We start from the raw sequence: 21,272 nt of genomic DNA, 5'->3' as shown, positions 1-21,272 counted from the left end.
TTTGAGGAGAAAAAATGTAGTAATCCAACCTGGCCTAGCCGGTGTGTTTGTGGGCTGGCCCTAATGGGCCAGGCCCATGAATTGACCCATGCTTGGCACGTGGTCGAATGGGGAAGAAGACCCCAATCGGGGTCTTCTTCCTCCTCCGCTTCCGGCGGAAGGGAGGTCTCTCCGAGGGCAGTCCGAGAGCTTACCTATATAATTTTCTTCCCCTCCTCTAATTTCCTCCACCCAAGCCACCGAGAATCGCTGAGATTAATTCAAGCCTTCTTCTTCGATCTTTAATTTTTTCTCCTGGATTTCTTGCCGAAAACGGTGCCAGAATGTCGCTAAACTGAGGTGAGCGTCGCTTGTCTTCCTCCTCTTCTTTTTCTATGTTTATACATTGTCCTTTCTTGGGTTTGAGCCGGCTAGTCACCGGGATTCATCCAAAAATAGAACACCTATTTTAGCTTCTACTTCCAAACCTGCCGCTGTCAGCCGCCGAGCTTGGCCGAGCTTTACCACCTCTCGAGAGCTCTGAGTTCAAAGGGTTGTTGGTCAAAGATATAGGCCATGATTAGGCCGAGTTTGATTGGTTGTTTGAAGCACTTCTTTCGCTTTCCTTTCCTTCTTCTCGTCGGCCGACCACCATCGCCGGTGGCACTGTCACCTAACCGACCTGATTGGAGACATGAGGTCGTTCTCTAGTAGTGCTTGATTTTGACTTCGCTTGACTTCTGAAATAATGGTGAAGAAATTTATGATGTTTTAATTATATTAAAACAAATGCATCTAACCTGTCTAATTGAAATAGAATTTTTTAAAGCGAGAAAAGGTGAGTAACCTAATGCTTCAAGGTGTGTTTTCTAAATTTTTGGTAAAATAATAATTAGTTTATTAAATTAGATTATGATATATATTTTATACTTAGTTAAACAGGTCGAGCATATTATTGTTTTTATAGTAAATATTACATTATGTGTTATGTTATGAAATTTAGAAAATATGATTGGGCAATTTATGAAATCTATTTTTATATATATATATTCTCAGCATAGCTATGATCTGGCCCCGCCAATGAGATTATTCATTGGTCCTATCGACTTGTAATCTATGCGAAACTAATTTTGACACCGCACCACTGATGATTAGAATAGAGTGTTTAGACACCGTACCACTGGTGATTAATAATAGTAGTGTTTGGCACTTTGTACGATCCATACCACTAAGTTACGTGGCCATAGCTTGTTGTTAAGTTTCTGGTATTAGTTTATAAAAATAATAGTATATTTTTAAAAAAAGATATGTGTATTATTCGAGATTTTATCTATTTTCAGTCAATATCTTATTTTTTAAGTTATACTTTGGCATGCTTAGACCTCACTGTAGGGTATTATGTTGCTTACTGGGCTAGTGTAGCTCATTATTATATTTTTTTATTTTTTAGATCTGAATGCATAATTTCTCGGGACTTGGTGAGTGTGCTAGTTCTTTCGAAAATACTTTCAGTCATTAGAGTTTTAGTAAGTCCAATTAGAATATTTTATTTGAGTTATGTTTGTAGTTAGCACATGTTGACTTATGTCACTTTGGAACTATTATAAGAACCATTTGGAGAAGTTCTTAATTAAATAATTTTTTAGAAATTATTATTGCTTTGATATAATCTATAGCCTCGCATGCTTATATGATCCACTATACAGGTATGCGGCATCTGTTACGCTCTGAGTTCAAAGCATGATAGCTTGGCATGACAAAATTTCTAGCAGCTTGATGCTAGATGGACTAGCAAGGGATGAAGCCTAGGCCGACCCTTTTACTCTCATGAGTCATGTTTAATCGACAAGGGTGTCTATAAGCTAGTTAGGCCAAGGATCGAATCCGCTATAAGATTAAAAATCTCAAGTTTAAGTTAAACAAAGGCCAAACAAGTGTGCTGAACTTGAAATTAAATGATCGACTCAAGTTTGTTGAGGTAATGTTCTGAACCAGGTAGGATTCAAGCATGTCTTATTTCAGGCTTGGTCAAGTCAGACTCAATGATCCAAGAGGATCACTATATTCAATTTGGACTACTTTGGACCACTTTGGCCACTACAAGTAGGGCTAGACAAGGTCCAAGAGCGAGATCCACTACATTGGAAAGTTGAGTCACAAGCCAAACTTTCGAAGGCCATAACCTGATCATATGATGTCCGATTGAAATGATCTCCTTTTTTTTAATCGAGTAGTTTTTTTAAGATCTACGATGTGATGCCACATCCTGTCCTTAGTGTTCAAGCCTAAATACTGAAATTCCATCATTTGGGGCTTGAAATAGGCTGATGAAACCGAATGTTTTCTTTTTCATAAGAATTTGATTGTACGCATCTCTCAATCTGAGAAGAATCAGCTAAAGCGATAAAATATAAAGTTGATGTAGAAGTCAAGATCTACTTTTTGAAAGAATTTTAACTTTTTCGAGTTTATTTCTACTAATTATGCCTATTTTAGAAAGGTGGGTCTTGTTGGAACTAGGAAAGAGAATCTAACCCAAATTATGCAAGGACGGGTATCACTATTGTAAATAAAAGTTATGTGCCTTGGTTTGAGAATCCTCAAAGAAAGAAAAGGCACTATAAGAAACTACCATTCAACATTTGTTGTGAGGGGACTTGAGCTATACTTTCATAATTTAGGGGACGTAAAGTTTGTCATTATTTAGTGAACACTTTGTGATGGCCATCACTCAAAAAATATCATTTAGCGATTGCATTTTCATGACTGCCACTGAGAGTGTTACTATTTTTTACCACTAATTGTTGCTGCCACTAAAGTTTTCTTTTGGCCAACATTAAAATTTCCATTTAGTGGTTACCTTCTTATGGACGCCACTAAATGTTTGACTTATATGAGGGCCTAATTGGGTCACCACAAAAGAGGGCCATTTAGTGATTGCCATTCCTTGGCTACCAATAACAATCTATCATTTAGTGTCCACCACTTTATAGTTGCCACTAAAAACATAACCTTTTATAGGGGTCGGTAATTGCGGCCACTAAAGAGAATCATTAGTGGTGACTATATAGCGGCTATTTCTAAATATTTATGCTTTCGTGAGAGCCCCTTGTGGTGCTACTAAATATCAGAATTTAGTGATAACTTTCTTTGTGGGCACCACAAAAGTGATCCATTTAGTGTCCACATACTACAGCTACCACTAAAACTCCAACTTTTTGCATGGCCCATAGGTGATCGCCCCAAAACATGATATGTAGTGCCTAGTAGTGATTGGCCTCCACTAAATAAGGTATTTTATGCGGTAGTCATTTATAGCTGCCGCTAAATATCTTCATTTAGTGACCAATCTTTTCTGGCTGCCACTAAAAGCTTCTCGTGTATGAATTTTCCTCGTCAATTAGGGAATGTGATAACTTATCAATTAGGGAGGTGAAAGCGTCAATTAGCTGGCCTAGCACCGAAGATGACTGATAGTTCAAACCATAGGTCCTAAAGGTGTATTGCTACATTCTACCAAGCAATTGGGGCCAAAACCAGATCTGCCCGGTTTTCTGGTTATATCACACTAATTTGGGTTGGCTCGACTAGGTTGCTGGTCGGACTCAGGCCAGGGCTAGCTTGGTGTTCAAGCTCGAGCCTGGATTTTGTGGACTTTTCACCCTAAGCCTGACCTAAAGCTCGACAAAACCCAGCCCAGTTGGCTTAATTCTATCCCTATTGAGAATTCGGAGCATCATATATAATCAAAACTAGGTCTTGTCCTAATGGGGTCAAATCTCCATTGATTGGCTCCCTATCTATCGCTCACCACCTCTCTTTTTTGGTTACAAGGAAGGAAGATACTAAACACGAAGGAAGGACACACCCCAAGCATTTGCTCTCATCAATTGGGCAAGACTAGAGGGGAATCCTTCGTTGGTCTGTGGTCGCAGCATTCGCAAGTTGATCCACCCAGTTGGCTTGTCGATGGACATGGCAGCAGGTGAACTTGGCTATCCTAGAGCTTGGCCTCCTGATATTTCTAAGTGTTGGATGGTGAGATGGGTCCTGACCACTGATCCATGTTATATTGAGGAATCACCCTCTAGGATGATTTCATCAAACTGCACAAAGATTATGGCAGCTATGAGGCCATGCCAAGCTATCATCAGCTCTATGATCGGAACAAAGCTAGTGTAAAGGGGAATCAACGCTGCATGAAGCACTTTGCCTTCATGGTTCCAGATAACATATCTAGCACTTGGACCCTCTGAATGAACAGAACTATCAAAGCTTATCTTGACATAACATAGCTGTAGGGTCTTCCAGGCAATGAGCAAGTTTTGAGAAGGAGACGCAAATATAGAATGTGGGAGTTAGTAGACCAATTGACAAAAAAAAAAAGAAAACAGGATTTATTTTGTTTGTAATGTTTGCTTTTTGGTGTTTTATATTGAGTGTATCATATGGGATCATATGGCCCTTAGCTTCCTTATTATAACTAGTAGTTATAAATGTTACGGTTTTTTTGATAAAAAGAAAAGGAGGAGTGTTTTGTGTAGCCATTCAGTGTCAAAAAGCTTCTACCATGTCAATGTGTTTTGGTTTTTAATATTTGTGTAGCCAAATAATTTAAGCAATTTTAATCTCCAACATCTGGTATCAGAGCTTGGCAGTTTTTAGGTATGGCTCCAAATATGTCTCATGTACCATATACGGTTTTCAAATTTGATAGAAAAAATAACTTTGGGCATTGTACGGTTTTCATATTGTACATCTTAGATCCCTACGATTTATTCACAATATCTAAGGAGAAGATCAAATACGCTGTCTCTGAATTGCATAGTGAGAAAGCACCTGGCCTGATGGTTTTGCAAGTAGGCTTTTTAGAGCTTAATAAAATTTGCTTTGATCACCATTTGCGAGGAGCTCTTCCAAGGCAGAGATGAGCTCAACAGAATCAACTATTCTATCATGGTCTTCATGCCTAAAAAAGAAGTAACTCATCATCCTAAGGACTCCAGAATAGCATGTTCTTATTTACAACTAAATCTGACTTTTTTCTAATATCAAAAACTAGGAAAGCTGAATTGAATTAAATTTGCAAATGGTTCGGCTCCACTTGTGATCCAAACCAAGCTATAATTGGTCTGATCGACTTTTTGGATTTGTAGGTTGGATTTTGGTCTTAAGTATGAATATTTGGAAAACCTGGTCAGGTCTAGGTTATCTATTTTCCTACCTAACTCAGGCCAATCTGATACTTGAACTAAGTAAGTCTAAAATAGGTCAAAATGTTAGGTGATCATATCAGGGGCAAACGCAACTCAATGTAGCAATCCATAATATTAAAATTTCTGCCACCTCCGTTAGAAACTTTAGGTTCACAGGTTCAGTGTGGTGAAGACGAGGTTCGATGGTTGAATCACATTGTTACATGCAACATTAGTGATAGCATTACGTACCAATACTCTTTTCAGTTCTCCCCCCTTGTATATCACTAATTTGCTTCTTTAAATATAGAACAAAGAGTATACTTTCTTTTCCAGTACTCTCGTTGGACCAGAACATAGACCCAACCTGATCGAGACGCAAAGAAGTATTGGCTTTGGCCTGGATCATGCTTGACCAACCTGACCTAAATGATGCAATAATATAAATTATTTTCCATGGACAGCTAGTCTAGCAGTTGCACTTGGGTTTACAATTATGATCCGAATGTAAACAGAGTCTGATCCAGGTCATGCTAGAGCGGGCCAGAATTCATTGTAGGCATAAATCCAGTCTGCCGAATGAGAAATACTGTGATCCTTTTACAGGGAGAGAAAAGCTAAAGAAAAAAAAATGACACAATACAAGTTGGAGAGTTCTCATTGCAACCTGCATGAGGACTTAGATACCCTGAACAGCTGAGCTCTTTAATCCAAATCTGGAAGTTTGTCATCATCTCAACACAATTTCATCATTACATCTCTCTGTAAACTGCTCTCGCTCTTTCATGCCCAGCCTTAGAAGCTATTACTTTTGCAATCATGAAGTAACGCGCTTTTTTATTTTCTTTTCTGGTTGCTGCCATTGCTAAAGCTGAATTATTGCCTTGTTTTGGTCCACTTAGGGAGAGAAAACCTTCTCCCGTGATTAAAAAAAAAGAAGGAAAGAAAAAGGAGCAGCAACCATGAGAAAAACTTGGGACCTATTCCCTCAGAGAAAGCTATTGACATTCCCCCAGCAAAAACCATCAGAGAAATATGAAGAGAGACAACTCTCTAATCCTGCGACGAGAAACAGCTCGCCGATCCTGCAAGTTTTTAGAGCTTGTGCCACTTTAGCTCTTGTTGGATGGTAATATCCGGAAGGCAATTTAAGCATAGTGGTCAAGCAGCTGCATGGATGCATCCAACAGGCCATCCACCTATCCATGACACAGTTCTTTTTCCTCGGAGGAAAGGAAAAATAATAATAATAATAATAAGGATTCCACCATTCCACAATCACACCATGCTGGAACTAGAGTTTAGATCTTAATGGTTGTTCGAATTCCAACAGGATGAAAACGATCTTCAGTGAATTGTATCAGATCCTTTGTTCCCTTTCCCATCGTCGATAAATTCTCTCTTCCTAAACTGAAATAGAAAAACCCTCAATATTCCATTAATTTATTTTTGAAATTTGAATTGTTAATTTACAAGTATTACCAATAATATACAAGTACTACTAATAATATACAAGTTCACAATGTTACTAGGTAATCAATATTTTGAAATATAATTCACACAATATGTTTAATGAAGCAATCAATGTCAGACAATCCATTCTCCAGGCTATGTATCCATCATCATGCTTTCTTTTGAGAAGACTCTCTCTTCTTCTCCATTGTAAGAAATAGGCTGCCATCATAGACAGCTCTTACGGTCTCCTTGTGAAGCAATCCATCTTTGTCCTTACAGAGAGTGAACAAGATCTTCCATTCCGTCCAGCTAGCAAACCTGCAAACAAGTCCCAAAATGAATATGCTTATTGGACCAGTGAGAATGACTTAAATATACTTGTATTTGGCTAACAGTCGTAAGTATTGAATTTCTTAGACTCATGGCTTCCAAACCCTACCATCCCTTGTAGTCATTAGGAACTCGATTTGCTTGAAGCATCTCATCCAACTCTTTCGATGTCAGTGCATTAGGATTAGTGTGAGCATGCCTCTTAAATATCTCCTCAAATTTTGCAGGAACAAACCTGAAATTTAAATAAATTAAGTCAAATCAACAATCTAAAATAAAAGCAAAAAAAATTGTAAATACTCATTTCTTCTACATATTTGATAAAAGGAAATTAAAAAAACCCATTATTAATTAAATGGGCAGGTGACTCCTGTAACAGTTCATCATGCTTTTTTCCCCAAAAGAAGTGGGGGTGGTGGGGGAGCTGGCTCTCTCTCACACAGTTCATCCGGGGAGCCAGAAAACATGTGAGTGCAGCGAAGGAAAGAGATTTTTTACCAAACTTGACAAACAAGCTATATATATAACACCCCACTAGATAAAAAGCATGTACTATGCCAAACAGACTAATCAGAACCCAGTTGGCTCCCCTTTCCTCAAGGGAGATTTTTGAGTTCGACTCAGGATAGCGGCATGCCTACCGTTATTTTCTCAAAAGAAAAAAAAAGTATGCATCATCAAACTCTTGTTTCCCAAGTTCTTAGTCGACCATTTGGTCGTTACCAACACAACCAATAGGAAAACACCTACAAGATAATTTAAACAAAAAGAAAGGAAGAATTATATTTTTATATTGCTTTGTACAACATTAATCTTGGTGACGATCTAAACAATGATGGCCAGTATTCTTCTTTTATCCCAACTTCTTAGTTGACCATTTGGTGGTTACCAACACAACCAATAAGAGCACCTAAAAGATAATTAAACAAAAAGAAAGGAAGAATTAGATTTGTATATTACTTTGTACAACATTAATCTTGGTGATGATCTAAACAATGTTGGCCAGTATTCTTCTTTTATAGTGGACACTTCATTAAGCAGGTTAGAACGTTAAATCTTTTCAGCAGTTATAATTTACTAATTCCTATAATTGTTGGATGATACAAGAACCTTCTGCAGCTATTTCCTAGACTAGAATGATAGGTGCACATGGCCTTAAGACAATCGGAATAATTGGTAAGGAGACAAATTTGGTGGTACAGGAAAAACACAATATTAAGTGGAGATGGATTTCGCCAATTTTAAGCTACTTGTACTGATTTTTTCAACTCTGGGTTACATTCGTTGATGGTTTGTTTTCTATTTGGTAGACTCTTGTCCACAAAAGGTGAAAGATACTATCATGGTCGGCTGCTATGGTAAGGTTATTGGATGCAAATAATATGATTAGGACAAATCTGCCTCATTCATCTCCTTCTAAGCCTTGAATTAAATCCCTGAATCTGATCTTTGTCTGCTGCTCTGTTGCCCATTTTCTAAGATGATATGGCTTCATGTCGCCAGTAAGTTGAAAGTTTGCAATTCTGTTGGTTCTCTTACCTCCTTGTGGCGCCGGGAGAAGAAACAGAATTAGAAGAACCCTAGGATTGGATGGAATCGTTGAGCATGCTTATTATGGCCATATGATGGTGATTTTAATGGGAAATTTTCCAAGCTTTGCTGCTGTTTTCACTGATTATGTTACCAAAGAAGTCAATTTTTTGATGGAATATTGAACACCAGATGCTCGTAGAAAGTTTGAATGCCAGATTGCTTTTTATGGTTACTTTTGTTGTGTGCTCTTTCATCTAATTGATTCTCTGAAATGAAATGAGGGTGTTGCTCATCTTTCCTCTACACAAATAAATGCATGAACATGCGTGCACACGCACATGCACAGACTTGCATGTGTTTGGTGTAATCTTTCGCTTCACAGACTCTTTAAAATGATTTCTAAGATCAGAGAAGTGTTCATATAACAGCAAATATTTGTAAGTTCAAGCCAAAAAAAAAAATGGCAATAGGTATCTGGATTGTAGGCTAAACCAAACCCCATAATAGGTATCTGGATTCTAGGCTAAACCAAACCCCATAATTCATACTCATTTTGGGGCCTATTTAAAGGATTGGGCTGAATATTCTATGGGATTCATAGGTTGAGCTAGTACAACCAACAAAATCATAGGATTACGGGCTAGGCTAGGCCTATATTCATAAATATGTAGGAGTAGCTTTGGAGTGGGTCAGCTTGAATTCCAACAGATTTTTTTTTTCTCCGCGGGCACACTTCAAAGCTACTCCTAGGTATTTATGAATATAGGCCTAGCCAAGCATGTAATCCTATTGTTTTACTGGTTGTACTGGCTCAACCCATGAATCCTATAGGATTTTCAACCCAATAATCAAAATAGGCCCTTAGTGTTAAAGTTCCGAATGAAGACATGGATTGTTCTCTTCCCTATAATCTTTTACTTTATATATTATTTTTAACTTGAGGTGAAAAGGGTTTTTTTCAAATAAAACAAATCAACAAAGCAAATTTTAACTTCCCGCATCAGGCACTTCACATTGACATATGAGCCATTTTTTGTCCATCTTTTAAGCTTGGAATCTACCATTTTGGACGCATGGGAAATTTCTCATTACACCTATTATTGAAGATCAAAGTTTGTTATATAGGTTTTGGGCACCATAGTGGTAGCTTGCCGATACAGTATGGGTCAACAAGGTATACCCCCCGTATCGGCACACAGTACACTACTAGAGGTGAGCCTATGGACTGCTGAACCAAGCCGAATCGGCCGGTTTAGCCCAAACCAAACCGACCTGGTCTCCAATCGGGTCGGTTCGACGTTAGAAAACGGTTCCGGCCACCTAGGGTCAGAAATGGCCAAAATTGGCTAGAACAAGACGGAACCAGTTTCATCCGTTTCGACTCGGTCCGAACCATTCCGGTCGCCAACCGGTACGGATCTCAGTACTGGTTTGGCAAACCTTGGGTGGGACAACATCTATACTATATATTGATAAAATATTGTAGTGAGGCCCTGTACCACAGTAGTACCTTACCGATACATTATGGAATGTCTAGTACCAGGCAGTACGTCTTGTTATTGCTAACTTGGTAGGGATTGCCTCATACATTAAAATCACAAGGTCTCAACTCTATTATGTTTAAAGAGATGATGGAAGATGTATTCAAGTAGGTAAATGTTAACTATGAAGCCTTGTTAGATTGAGAATGGGAGTTAAATTCCTTCCAAGAACCCACTCATCACTCTCTCTTATGGGAACAAGCAATTCAATCTAAATCACCTATGTCAAACAATTCAAATAGGTTCCTAACCGCATATTTATAACTATTGACTATTGAATTAATCTAAAATATATCAGCGCAAAGATGGTTATTGTTAATCATAAATATAGAGGGTTTCACAATACAATCCTGACTTGTCAAGTCTATGGTAGCAAAGAATGATATCATATCCCAACTATCCATAGTGTAAGATTGTAAGAACCCTTATGGGCGTGTGTTTAGTCTCACATGAGCTATATACTGGATAGATCTTGGATAATTATACAGAGTCAAAGAACTCAAATAATGCCTCTCAGCTAGCTTTTCTAGATAAGGTCTAGATTGTTACAAATGGTATCAGAGTGAATCCAGCCTATAGCCCATGTGGACTAAAAGGCAGACACTATAGAACAGGCCCATTTTGGCAAACCACGGGCTAATTATGATGTTTATGATAATATGTTTGATACTTATAATTGGATTTGAATAAATTTGGATCTTTAGCCTGACGAGGATGCCAGAGCTTAAACAAGGAGAGTATGTGAGAACGCGTGTGGGCGTGTGTTTAGTCCAGTATAGGCTATCTATTGGGTTGATCTTAAATACTTATATATGGTCAAGGAACTCAAATAATACCTTCCGACTAGCTTTTTAGGTAAAGTCCTGAATTGTTACAAAGACTCATGAGGAGATGATAGCACAACTTTATTTTGACTGCAGAAAGCTTATAGAAATATAGGGACATCTTAATGTATGGGGACGACTTCAAAGTTTTGTTCCAGGAGTACATGGATGTAGTAGTTTGTTTAGTTGTTCCAACAAAGATCAGTCTTTGGTTGTGATGAAATGCTCAATAGGCTATGTAGCAAGGATGATCAAGGACCCAAACAATGTAGTTTTTAACCAAGAAGGATGCAGACCAAACAACTCTGCATCAAAAACTATAGCCATGGCAAATGAATTCCATAAAGAATATGTATAGCAAGGCACTAAATGATGTCCCAAGAGATCCAAATCCCAAGTGTAGCTACAGGATGCATTGCATCATGCACCATATCAACAAAAGGTGTTGATCGATATTGTTTCATATATTGCCTGATACACACCTAGTACTACCTATTTTGGCCTCTAAAATTATTTTTTGCTTTTTCCTTTTGTTTCATTGTTTAAATGCTGCCTTTTGCAAAAAATATAGTGAGTGTATTAGTTTAAGTGCATCCGCCATCTTATTTGATGTGTATTGAAGTTTCTTATTGTTAGTTTATTACATAATACAACTTGCTATTAGAAGTACAATGAAAAATATATGTATATATAAGCATTGACAACTGAAATACAATTAGGATTTTGGAAATCACTGAGTTGATGAATAATACTTGTAAGGTCCTACCACATGGCCCAGCCCATCAGCCTGACTTATTGGCCTAGCTTGGAGCTGGAAAAGCTTGCTCTAAAAAGAGACTCTTGCTCGAGTCAAAGGAGACCGACTCCGGCTCCTTCCCAACTTTGCCGGAGATTAGGAAACCCTGACCTTCGACTTATTTAATTTATTATTTGAATTATCTAGTAAAGATATTCATTACATATTGGGCTGTTGAGCTCATTATTTGGTCACTCTTTCTTTATAGATCCAAAGAACTAGTTGCTAAAAGGGTAATTCTATGGAAGTATGAGTAGATACGAGAACGGAATATTCGGCATAGCCTGAAATTAGAATTGTTTCCTTAGTATAAATATTGAAAATATTTTTATAGAATTCTTTCTTTGATTTAACATCTGAGAACAGCTGACATTGGACTCTTGTGAACAAACTTTTTGAATTTTCTTGTAAGTTTTGGTCCCGTTAATTATTAAATTTGGGATTTTGGTTGCCTAGATTTTATTCCACTGCCTTATTTATTCTATTATGATATCATGATGGATGCCTTGCTTGCCTGTTTGGTGATACCTATGCATATGCAGTGGTTTCCATGTCTCTGATTCATAATTTCTAGTTTGGGCATGATAATACTAAAGATTATCAAGATTTAAGATAAAATACTCTAATACTAGTATTGTGTTGATAAGTGAACAAAAATAATCATGTTTCAACATAAGAATGTTGGCCCTTGCGTCAATTACATATCAAGATGTGCATTAATAATCAAAACATAATAAGCCATCTTTTACATAGAAGAATATATATGTGCATGTGCGATACTAGAATATGACTTTTCTATTGAAGATTTAGGTGTTATTTTGTCATTTTAGTTTAACGGCTTTGTGTACTATGATATGCAACTTTTATTATTAAACTTTAGAGTTTTAGAAATATTTGGATCAATTAAAATTTATAAGCCATTAAGATTTGAGTAATACGTTAATATTTAAAACATGAAACTTTACAGAATCCCAAAAATTTGGAATTTGAACTAAACCCAAGTAATCAACTTTTTATTCTTAAAGAATTTAATTTTTGAGTGGTTTATTGAACTCAAATAGGGGGTTGTTCTTTATTAGTGTCGTATATTCTAGGTAAATGGAAACCATTTACTTAAATGGTATATACGTAAAAGCTCAATACTTGGTCTATCTGTTAGTAGTCTACCTCTTCGAGTTTTGTTCCCACCTTCAAATGGTAGAAAAAATAAAAGAACATGTTCTAAAAACATCCTAAGCAGTGCAAGTTAAGGCCAATTCAGGCCCAACCTTCCCTAATAAAAGCAGCCTAGACCTAGTTCAGCTATTTTGAGGGCATACTTGCTCGTACAATACCAATTCAAGACTAGTCTAGTACAAATCGGCCACCATAGGATTTGTATACATAAGACTAGTATGCTGACCACAAAAAACATATACGGGCAACACTTAAGGCCATGGGCAACCAGCTCAAGGTTGGTTTAAATTAGCCACTAATGCCTTAAGTAGTAATCCAAGTAATGTGTTTTGCTATATGTTGTTTTCAAAGATGACCACAAAAAACATATACGGGCAACAGCTAGTTGGGTTACTGTAGTAACCCAAGACCTTACTCATAAAGGCTAGATTGAAAGTATTGTTTGTGCTCTTTGGCCCTGTATAAGTACACAAGATCTACCCAATGATACAGTAACCCAAGACCTTACTTATAAAGGCTAGATTGACAGTATTCTTTGTGCTCTTTGGCCCTGTATAAGTACACAAGATCTACCCAATGCATATGACGATGTGAAACTAAATACATGCCTGCATAGATCGTGTAAGCCAAACTAAAGGTCCAAATTCATTCATCCAGTGACAAGTACCACAAATCCTATCGCAAATGCCATCATCAGCATGTGGTCAACCTAAATGGGCCCATGTTATAGTGTCCCCTACTCCACATGTGCCATGGGCTAGGTCCACTCTAATCCCATGTGACATAACCCAGGACCTCATCTAAAAAGGCTAGGCAAAAAATATTGTTTGAGTTTCTTTGCTTTATATAAATACTCAGGATCTACAAAGTACATAGCTAATATGGGATAACCACAAACTTGCATGGGGCATCAAAGTTGCAAAATTAGATCCAAGTTTTGCGTACCGGTGCAACACTAGCACTATGTCAGTACGGTATGGTACAGGATCTTTTTAGTGTATCGAATGTCGGCATGCCACTGGTATCGAATGCCGGTATGGTATGGTATGCCTCGTAGTGGTACGGCGAGCCATGTTTGGATCCTAATATGGAGAACTAGTTGCCATTAGAGAGGCAATTAAAGAAGCATTGCAATTTTTAGATAAAACGGTTTAGGTAGTGATGGATGCACATTGCTTGATAATTTAACACTTATGATCTCAATTTCATGGGATGGTTGTACCTATATCCCAAGACAAGCCAACATAAGTAGATTGGCTTGCTAATTGAGTCACATTTACAAGTTATGGGACTTCATGCAAAGGACCTATTTTGCATCTAATAGGGAGTACAAATTCATAAAGCTCGAATAATTTGCTGGATAAGACTTTAAACTCGAAAATGAAAAAAGATGGGGCTACTTTGAGTAGAATATTGCTGAGAGAACAGGTATGAGAGAGTTTTTGGTTCTTAAAAGAACTGTTCAATGATGAGTTTCAAAGTCTTGAACAAAGGCTGACATTTTGGCATCAGTAATTCCAAGATCTGACTTCTTCTCATATTATTTGGTTGCTGCTATATGTCAAAAAGAGGCCTCTCATCAATCATTATGGACAGTAAAGATAGTTCTATGTAATTTTTGTTGGGAATCTTATAAGGTAACCTAGGAATTATGAAGGAAGAGGAACTGAGAAAAAGAGATTGGCAAGGAGGCTAAGGAAAGAACACCAAAATCGAAGATCTTCAAAAGGTCTTCACTAATGGTAGTCACTTTATTTCTCTTCTAATTTCCACCAAAAGAAGGCATATCAATGTTGAATGTGCAGTTTACTTTCTTTAAGAGGTTACAGATTGTAAGGAAGCTTAAACTTCCAGGTGAACCAAATAAAAGTCTTGCTCATATATAAATATCGTAATTGTCAACGCTTGTACATGTACTGTAAATTCTATTTATGTTTTGATTTCACTTTTGTTGCCCTATCTTTTGCAATTGTAATGGATGTCTAACCGCAATGTTTGACCATATTTTTCAAGAAATCCCCCAAACTAGGCGGTTCAGAGGGGAACTAGTGGGAACAGCTCGGTACGCATTGGTTCAAACCCCCCCCCCCCCAACCCCCCTTCTTCAATTTCAATAATAAAATAGGGTCTGCTGAATTGGGGTGAACCAGAAGTTTCAAACCCACCCCCCTTCTATTTCAATAATAGAGTATGGTCTGCTGAATCGGGGTGAATCGTCTGATTCATCCCATACAGAACTGGTACCATACCAAACCAGTAACCGACAGGTACCAGTACCAGTTTGGCTAACCTTGGTTTATAGATTCCAAAATCTTTGTTTCCAAACAATTTTCTGTAAAGGTTCCGATGAAGCTATACATTTATTATTATTACTTTGGTTTTGTCTCAAGCTAGTGAGTTAGTTCAGAATATAACAATCTATGCAAAGAGAAATCAGTTGTATGAATTTTTCATTTTATGTTTAGTACATGTATTGATTATCTTTCAATTAAAAAACACCATTATTTTGGAATGAGTGTGTTTATGAAATATCAAATACAAAATGTTAATGTTAATATAATTCTAAAAGATGTTCAAGCAACTTTTTTGAACAATCTTGCCATGTAGTAATTATAGAAAGAGATGATGTATATGATGCTACCTCCCGTCGCTATCATAGACACCCGAGTCACTCCCATGTTTGCCTTTCTCGATGTTTGTTATGTAAATAGGGAGAAGGAGTGAAGGTATTTTTCCCTATACGATGTCAACAAAAAGGTATATTCAGAGTATTAAAAGAAACTGGATACGCTGCAAAGTAAGCTTTACAAATTCCCAATAGATTATACATGTCAATTGAGGTCCATAAGGCAAGCAACTATTAATTTGAAAAGGAGTTAAGAAGTAACTATTTGTGTTTGAAAGATAACAATTAGTCCAAGAAATGAACTGAAATGAAATGAAAAACAACTAATATCATGTGCAAGGATCATCTTCACAGACTCCATGAGTTTCCACATATTGATTATGACTTTATAAGAACCTTACTTACATGTTCCCACATGTCATCAACACAGAACAGGGGTAAATATGTTTATACTATACGTGTCCATCATATGGATTCATATCAACCCAAAGCAATGCATAAGCATGTGGACCATTATATTCAAATAAGTGCCAGCAGAACATTATACCCAAGGTTCGTCGTCTCGATACCAGACCCTGTACTAGTTCCACACTAGCACAATATTGGTACGGTATGGTATGGGGTGTTTTCGGAATATCGAGTGTCAATACGCCTCTCATACCATATATCGATACCGAACTGGTATGGTAAGATATACCCCGTACCACTCTATTCAGGCAGGTACGGCATGCAAACCATGGTTATACCTAACTTTTCCATTTTAAACTTATGCTTGACCGTATAAAGAACCTTATTTATATGTGTGATAGTATGCAATTTTTCTTAATCTTTTTGTTATCCATTCCTATAGTAGGTAAGTGTCACAAATGTATCGCAGAAGTATCTAAGCCATTAAAAAAATTTGAAAAATAGTTACCTAAAATAAAATTTCGAAACCAACAAATACGAATATATGATACATATCCAAGATAAGCACATCATATGAAATTTCAACTATCCGCGCTTCCTAGCTCAATATCAATTATTTTAGTTGTCTATCACCAAAAATCATTAAGAATTTTATGCATCATCATCATCAGACTGAATATATTAATAATGTTAAAATGTTTCCCAAAAAAAGGCAATACATAGCTTTGAAAAATATAGAGTTTAATGAAGATCCTCTAATGGAAAGACATGAAAAAAAAAAAAGAAACTTTTGTTAAATCAAGAGGTAATTTTTCATGAAGCTGTTTTCCTTATGCCACAAGAATGTCGTGCGGGAAAAATTGCTGAATAAAGGAGAATTTCCTCCTGATCAAAAAACAAAGTAGGAGCCTTTATTCATCAAGGAAATACTGTAGTTAGTTTGTCCACGAAAACAGCATTTGGGATTTTGGTGTAGGAAACTGTTCTGAAAAGAAATGCATTTTCAATCATAAACTATTTGGATCTTTCTTGAGCTAACTCAATGTGCAACAAATGAATGGGAAGCCACAAGTCGTATGTTGACTAAAGATATAGAAATATCTCTATAATGGAAATTGAATTTCTGACCAATTTGGTGATTTGCAGTATAACCCATATAGGCTTTAATTTCTTTTCTTTTTCTTCTTTTTTGGCTAAGAATCAAGGCTTTATATATTAGTTCTAAATTAAGCCATCGGGATGAAAGATAGAATTTAAAGTATATCCTAGAAAGAGTCCTCTTGGATGTAAGTAGTTGATGTAATAATTTCCTATGGTTTTACCGTCATATATGATGGCAACAATACATAAATGTTAGCAATTTAATGATGAACTTTGTACAATTTGTATTTAAAAAAAATATGTCTTCTTGTTTATCCCATTTATGGACTTACTTTGAAATCAATTCCTTTATGACATAATAATATGATCCTAGGGCTAAAAATAAGACATAAACATCTTTTTCAAATGTCAAATTGACATTCTAGCCGTAATGCACTCATGCAACCCTTTGTTATAAGGATCCATAAGATTTTGTTAAAATGAATCCTGGACAAGATATCGTTGAATGCAGATGGAAACAAAAGGTAGCGAACTACTTATGAAAAAAGAAGGGATAGTGATGGAAGAATATTGGTCATCCCAACCTCAAGTTATCCCGACCTTCTTGACCTCAGACTTAACCAAAGTCATTGACCTCGGTATTGGCCGATGTGCTATACTAGTCGGTCTTGCCCAGGAATAACACCAAAGGCCATTGAATGGGTTATGATCATGGTTTTGGAAACGGTTACAGCAGTAAAGACACGATCAATGCGATGATCGCTACTTGAGGATCGTGGATAGCCGTTCCCATGCGGTTAATGCATGATTAGCCATTGTCGTGCAGTTATGACGCTACCCGATAAATCAGAAAATGGATACCACACTCAACCTATATAGAGAGATGACAAAGGAACCCTTAGATAAGCAATACTACGCTCCTCTATATTCAGTCTCTCTCTTTTTCACTGTTGCTCTAGATCTCTGACTTAAGCATCGAAGGATCCCCCACCGAAAATCTTCAAGCAAGTGGACTTTTTTGCAGATCAATTCCACCTTCCCCCTCGGTTCCAGCTGGCCTCAGCGTACCTCGGTCCTAGCCGACATTAGTCTACCTAGGTTCCAACCAATCTCAGCACAGAGACTGATCTCAACCCAGATTCTAGTAGCAACAGGCAGTTTGTAATTTTTTTTCTTTTCTTCCTCCTACATTTTTTCCTTTACATTAACCAGAACACTCCATAAGCTTTATTAGTTGCATCATTTTATCCACTTCACATATCTTCTTAGGCTATTCTTGAAGCTTTTGTTCCCTTCCTCCTCTTTCTTTTTTAATGTAACCAATCTTAGTTAGGTATAGCTTTTTCAACTGTAGTAGATAAGTGCTACTAAACTGATTTTCAATAAAAATCTCAACTTCTATTTGCCAACTTAGCCTTTCAATTTGACTAATAAACTTCCAGGTTAAGTAACATTTTTGTTTTTATTTTTTTGAGAGAGGAGGATGGAGAATAGTGTTGGGAATAGGTAGTTAAATTGAAATTAAAAAAAAAAAAATCATATATACCCTTGTAAAAAAATCCAGAACGTACCGGGCGAGTTTTGGGGCCAAGCTATGTAACATGAAGCTTTTCTCAGACTACCAAATTATAATGTGAAATCCATATGGACCCATATAGTATAATTCTTAATTATAAACTCACTGTTTAACTTGAATTTTGTGGACCCACATTCCGTAATACCTCTGAAATGTTAAAACCCAAGCCTTTTGATTCTTACTTACACTCTGATCATTCTGTAGTCACATAAATCCCAAAAAAAAAAAACTGACTTGCCTTGATCCAAACTAAAAAAATTCCACCTTAACTGGAGCTAATCCAATATTTAGATATAGATTTTATGTAAAATTGGAATTGTAGTCAAGTGAAAGTTCATAGAATGGACACCAAATACTTGAAAAATCCAACGAGCAGGATTCCCACATAACACCATTACAAGAAAGAGTATAGAGAAGAAAGGAGAAGAACAGGAAAAACGAGAACGTACAGGGCGAGTTTTGGGGCCGAGAAAGCCGTTAATTAGGACGGCGCTCAACGTGGACAAAGCAACACCGCACCCAATCGCACGAAACCCTAACAAAACAAAAAATAAATAAAATCCGCATGGCAGTTCGACACATACTTCAGTCAGTTTAGTGAAGAATGAAAAATTAATAACAATAAACAACAAAAGAACGTGAATATGAAATGAGACACGGGAGAGAAAGAGGAGACCTTGGAAGGTCTCCCAGGGAAAGATGATTCCATCTTTGTTCCGGTCAAAGAAGGCGACATGCTTCTGCAGCGGAGTCAGGTCACCGCTGTTTATCTCCTCCTCCTCCCGTTCACTCCCTGTACATGACATTCCCAAATTAATAGGAGAAATGTGGTCACAAAAGAAGCCATGAGATCTATTTGGTTGGAGAATTAATGGAGAAGTAGTACCATTAGAAGGTAACGATGAGGACGCCATTGTAGAGAGAGAGACAGAGAGAGAACAAGGGAAAGCAATGTGGCCTTGTCCCAGAGTTCTCTCGATCTTTATAAGAAGAGAGAGGGAGGAGAATGGAGAGAAGTAGGGTAGGCCCATGTCATGTCATGAGAGAATGGCCATTGCTTTGCTTCCGTGGGGTGGTTTGCTTTCCCTTTCCACAAGCCCCATTGAGTCATTGAGTGGAAGCGATCGCCCGAGCAACTGAAATTAGCTCCGCACGGCGATCCCCTTGAGGAGCCGTGAAGGCAACAAAGACCGCTCGCAGAACAGCTATTTGAATATTTCTACAGAAGTAAATTAAAATTTCTGTAGGATTCGAACCTATTAGCCCACCTAATTTATGTTTTCTAAGAATATATCCAAACTTAGCCCAGGTACTAATCTTTAAGCTGTAGAAAGAAAAAAAATCCATAAAATCATGCTTAAATAGGCTATTCAATTCACGAATTCTACAAAATTGTCAACCTAATCATAATAACAATATCGAAATAGAACCTAATTTTTTTATACAAATTAAATTATTAAATATATAGTACCAATCATATCAGCCATTATAAGTGGACGAATATAAGAAGGAATCAAGTTGAGTAAAGAGTAGTCTTCATTGGCTCCTCCTTCTGTGGATTTGTCTACTGGTTGATTGCCCTCTCTGAACGTATGAGTTGCATGGAAAAGAAATAGCGGTTGCTTGGAGTACACTATGTCCATGAAAAATGGATGGCTTGGGATCATACTTGCATTACTATGATATACATTAATCCAACCTCTGACTGTTGCTGCCAAATCTCTTCGCTTGTCACCCAGGAAAATGATGACTCCCAGGATGGTGAAGTGCACTAATTTGGACGCCAACTAATTAGAGGGGATTACTTGATTCTCAAAGTTATGGAAAACAGTTGAAAAGATAATTAGTTTTGGGCTCTAAGAAATTGTTGAACTACCTGTTTTATGTGACACTCGAGGATTGGAGTGCTATACAAGGGCAGATAGATGTTAAGCAGGATGGCAACATTATTCAATCAATTACAACATAAAATTGGTGACCTAGATGGTTATAGAATGGATGATCTTTAGCATTTTTATAGAAAATTCAGAATATGATTTGGTGAATTATCAACTGCTACGTCCAAAACTAGTAAACTAAAAGGCAATAGAGCAGATGGCCTTCGGCATAACGATATGAATCCAAACCAATGTGTAAAATTCGATTTAGCATGAGCCCGAGAGATGAACAATGATGGTATCTACTTAATGGCCTTCTTGCAAACTTGGAACTTTTGAGGGCTAGTCCCGTTTTTCTAACATTATTATTCCAAGGCCATTAGCATGTTCAATAGACAAGAACCATGTAGATATGAACCCCATGTCAATAGAGAGCTCCGTGAAAGAGAAGATCATGGAGATACCTGCAACACCATTATGTCAAAAGGCGAAACTAGCCAAGGCCCCGCTTGGCAGAGCTTTTGGTGGGCCAAAAAAGTATTTTCTAACCCTCCAAAAGCACTTTTAGATGGTACCGTGGTATTTTGTAGAAAAAATCGGAACGTTATTTTAACTTTGCTAGAAAGCTGAAAAAATCTACTTGGGAGAAGTTTCAAAATAGAGCTTTTTTGAAAAAGTACTTTTAGTATGCATTGGAAAGTTGTTTTAGCTTTATGTAATTTTTTTTAGACCAAAATACCTATGATAAAATTATATAATTATAGAAAGTATCTCTTTATATCATAATGCATGAAGAAAGAAATCGTGCAGAGAAAAGAAGAAGGGCGCTTTTACGAGCCCCAATACATATTATGA

At 37.1% G+C, this 21,272-nt stretch overlaps 1 protein-coding gene across 1 annotated transcript; it reads right to left on the bottom strand.

Moving 5' to 3' along the window:
• Nucleotides 1-6,585: 6,585 nt before the first annotated feature.
• Nucleotides 6,586-19,684, bottom strand: LOC103696186 (putative peroxygenase 5). Its single transcript, XM_008777724.6, has 6 exons — nucleotides 19,427-19,684; nucleotides 19,217-19,333; nucleotides 18,990-19,075; nucleotides 15,471-15,565; nucleotides 7,069-7,194; nucleotides 6,586-6,947 (listed from the first exon to the last, which is right to left on the bottom strand). The coding sequence occupies exons 1-6, from the start codon at nucleotides 19,569-19,571 to the stop codon at nucleotides 6,797-6,799; spliced, it is 720 nt and encodes a 239-aa protein (XP_008775946.4). The 5' UTR covers nucleotides 19,572-19,684; the 3' UTR covers nucleotides 6,586-6,796.
• Between the last annotated feature and the right edge of the window lie 1,588 nt (nucleotides 19,685-21,272).

The sequence above is a fragment of the Phoenix dactylifera genome, chromosome 5 (genome assembly GCF_051530095.1).
Source record: "Phoenix dactylifera cultivar Ajwa chromosome 5, Ajwa_hap1_PhDact_Kaust_v1.1, whole genome shotgun sequence".
Classification (NCBI taxonomy): domain Eukaryota; kingdom Viridiplantae; phylum Streptophyta; class Magnoliopsida; order Arecales; family Arecaceae; genus Phoenix; species Phoenix dactylifera.
Note: the sequence above shows the minus strand (reverse complement) of the source record. Positions and strands in the feature narration are given on the sequence as shown.

What these genes read in the sequence shown, in the direction of transcription:
- LOC103696186 (XM_008777724.6), bottom strand. Translation starts at nt 19,571, where the DNA reads ATGGGCCTACCCTACTTCTCTCCATTCTCCTCCCTCTCTCTTCTTATA. An exon ending in CTCATCGTTACCTTCTAATG is followed by an intron (nt 19,334 to 19,426) that starts GTACTACTTCTC and finishes TGTCATGTACAG; the next exon opens with GGAGTGAACGGGAGGAGGAG. An exon ending in TCGGCCCCAAAACTCGCCCT is followed by an intron (nt 15,566 to 18,989) that starts GTACGTTCTCGT and finishes GACATCGTATAG; the next exon opens with GGAAAAATACCTTCACTCCT.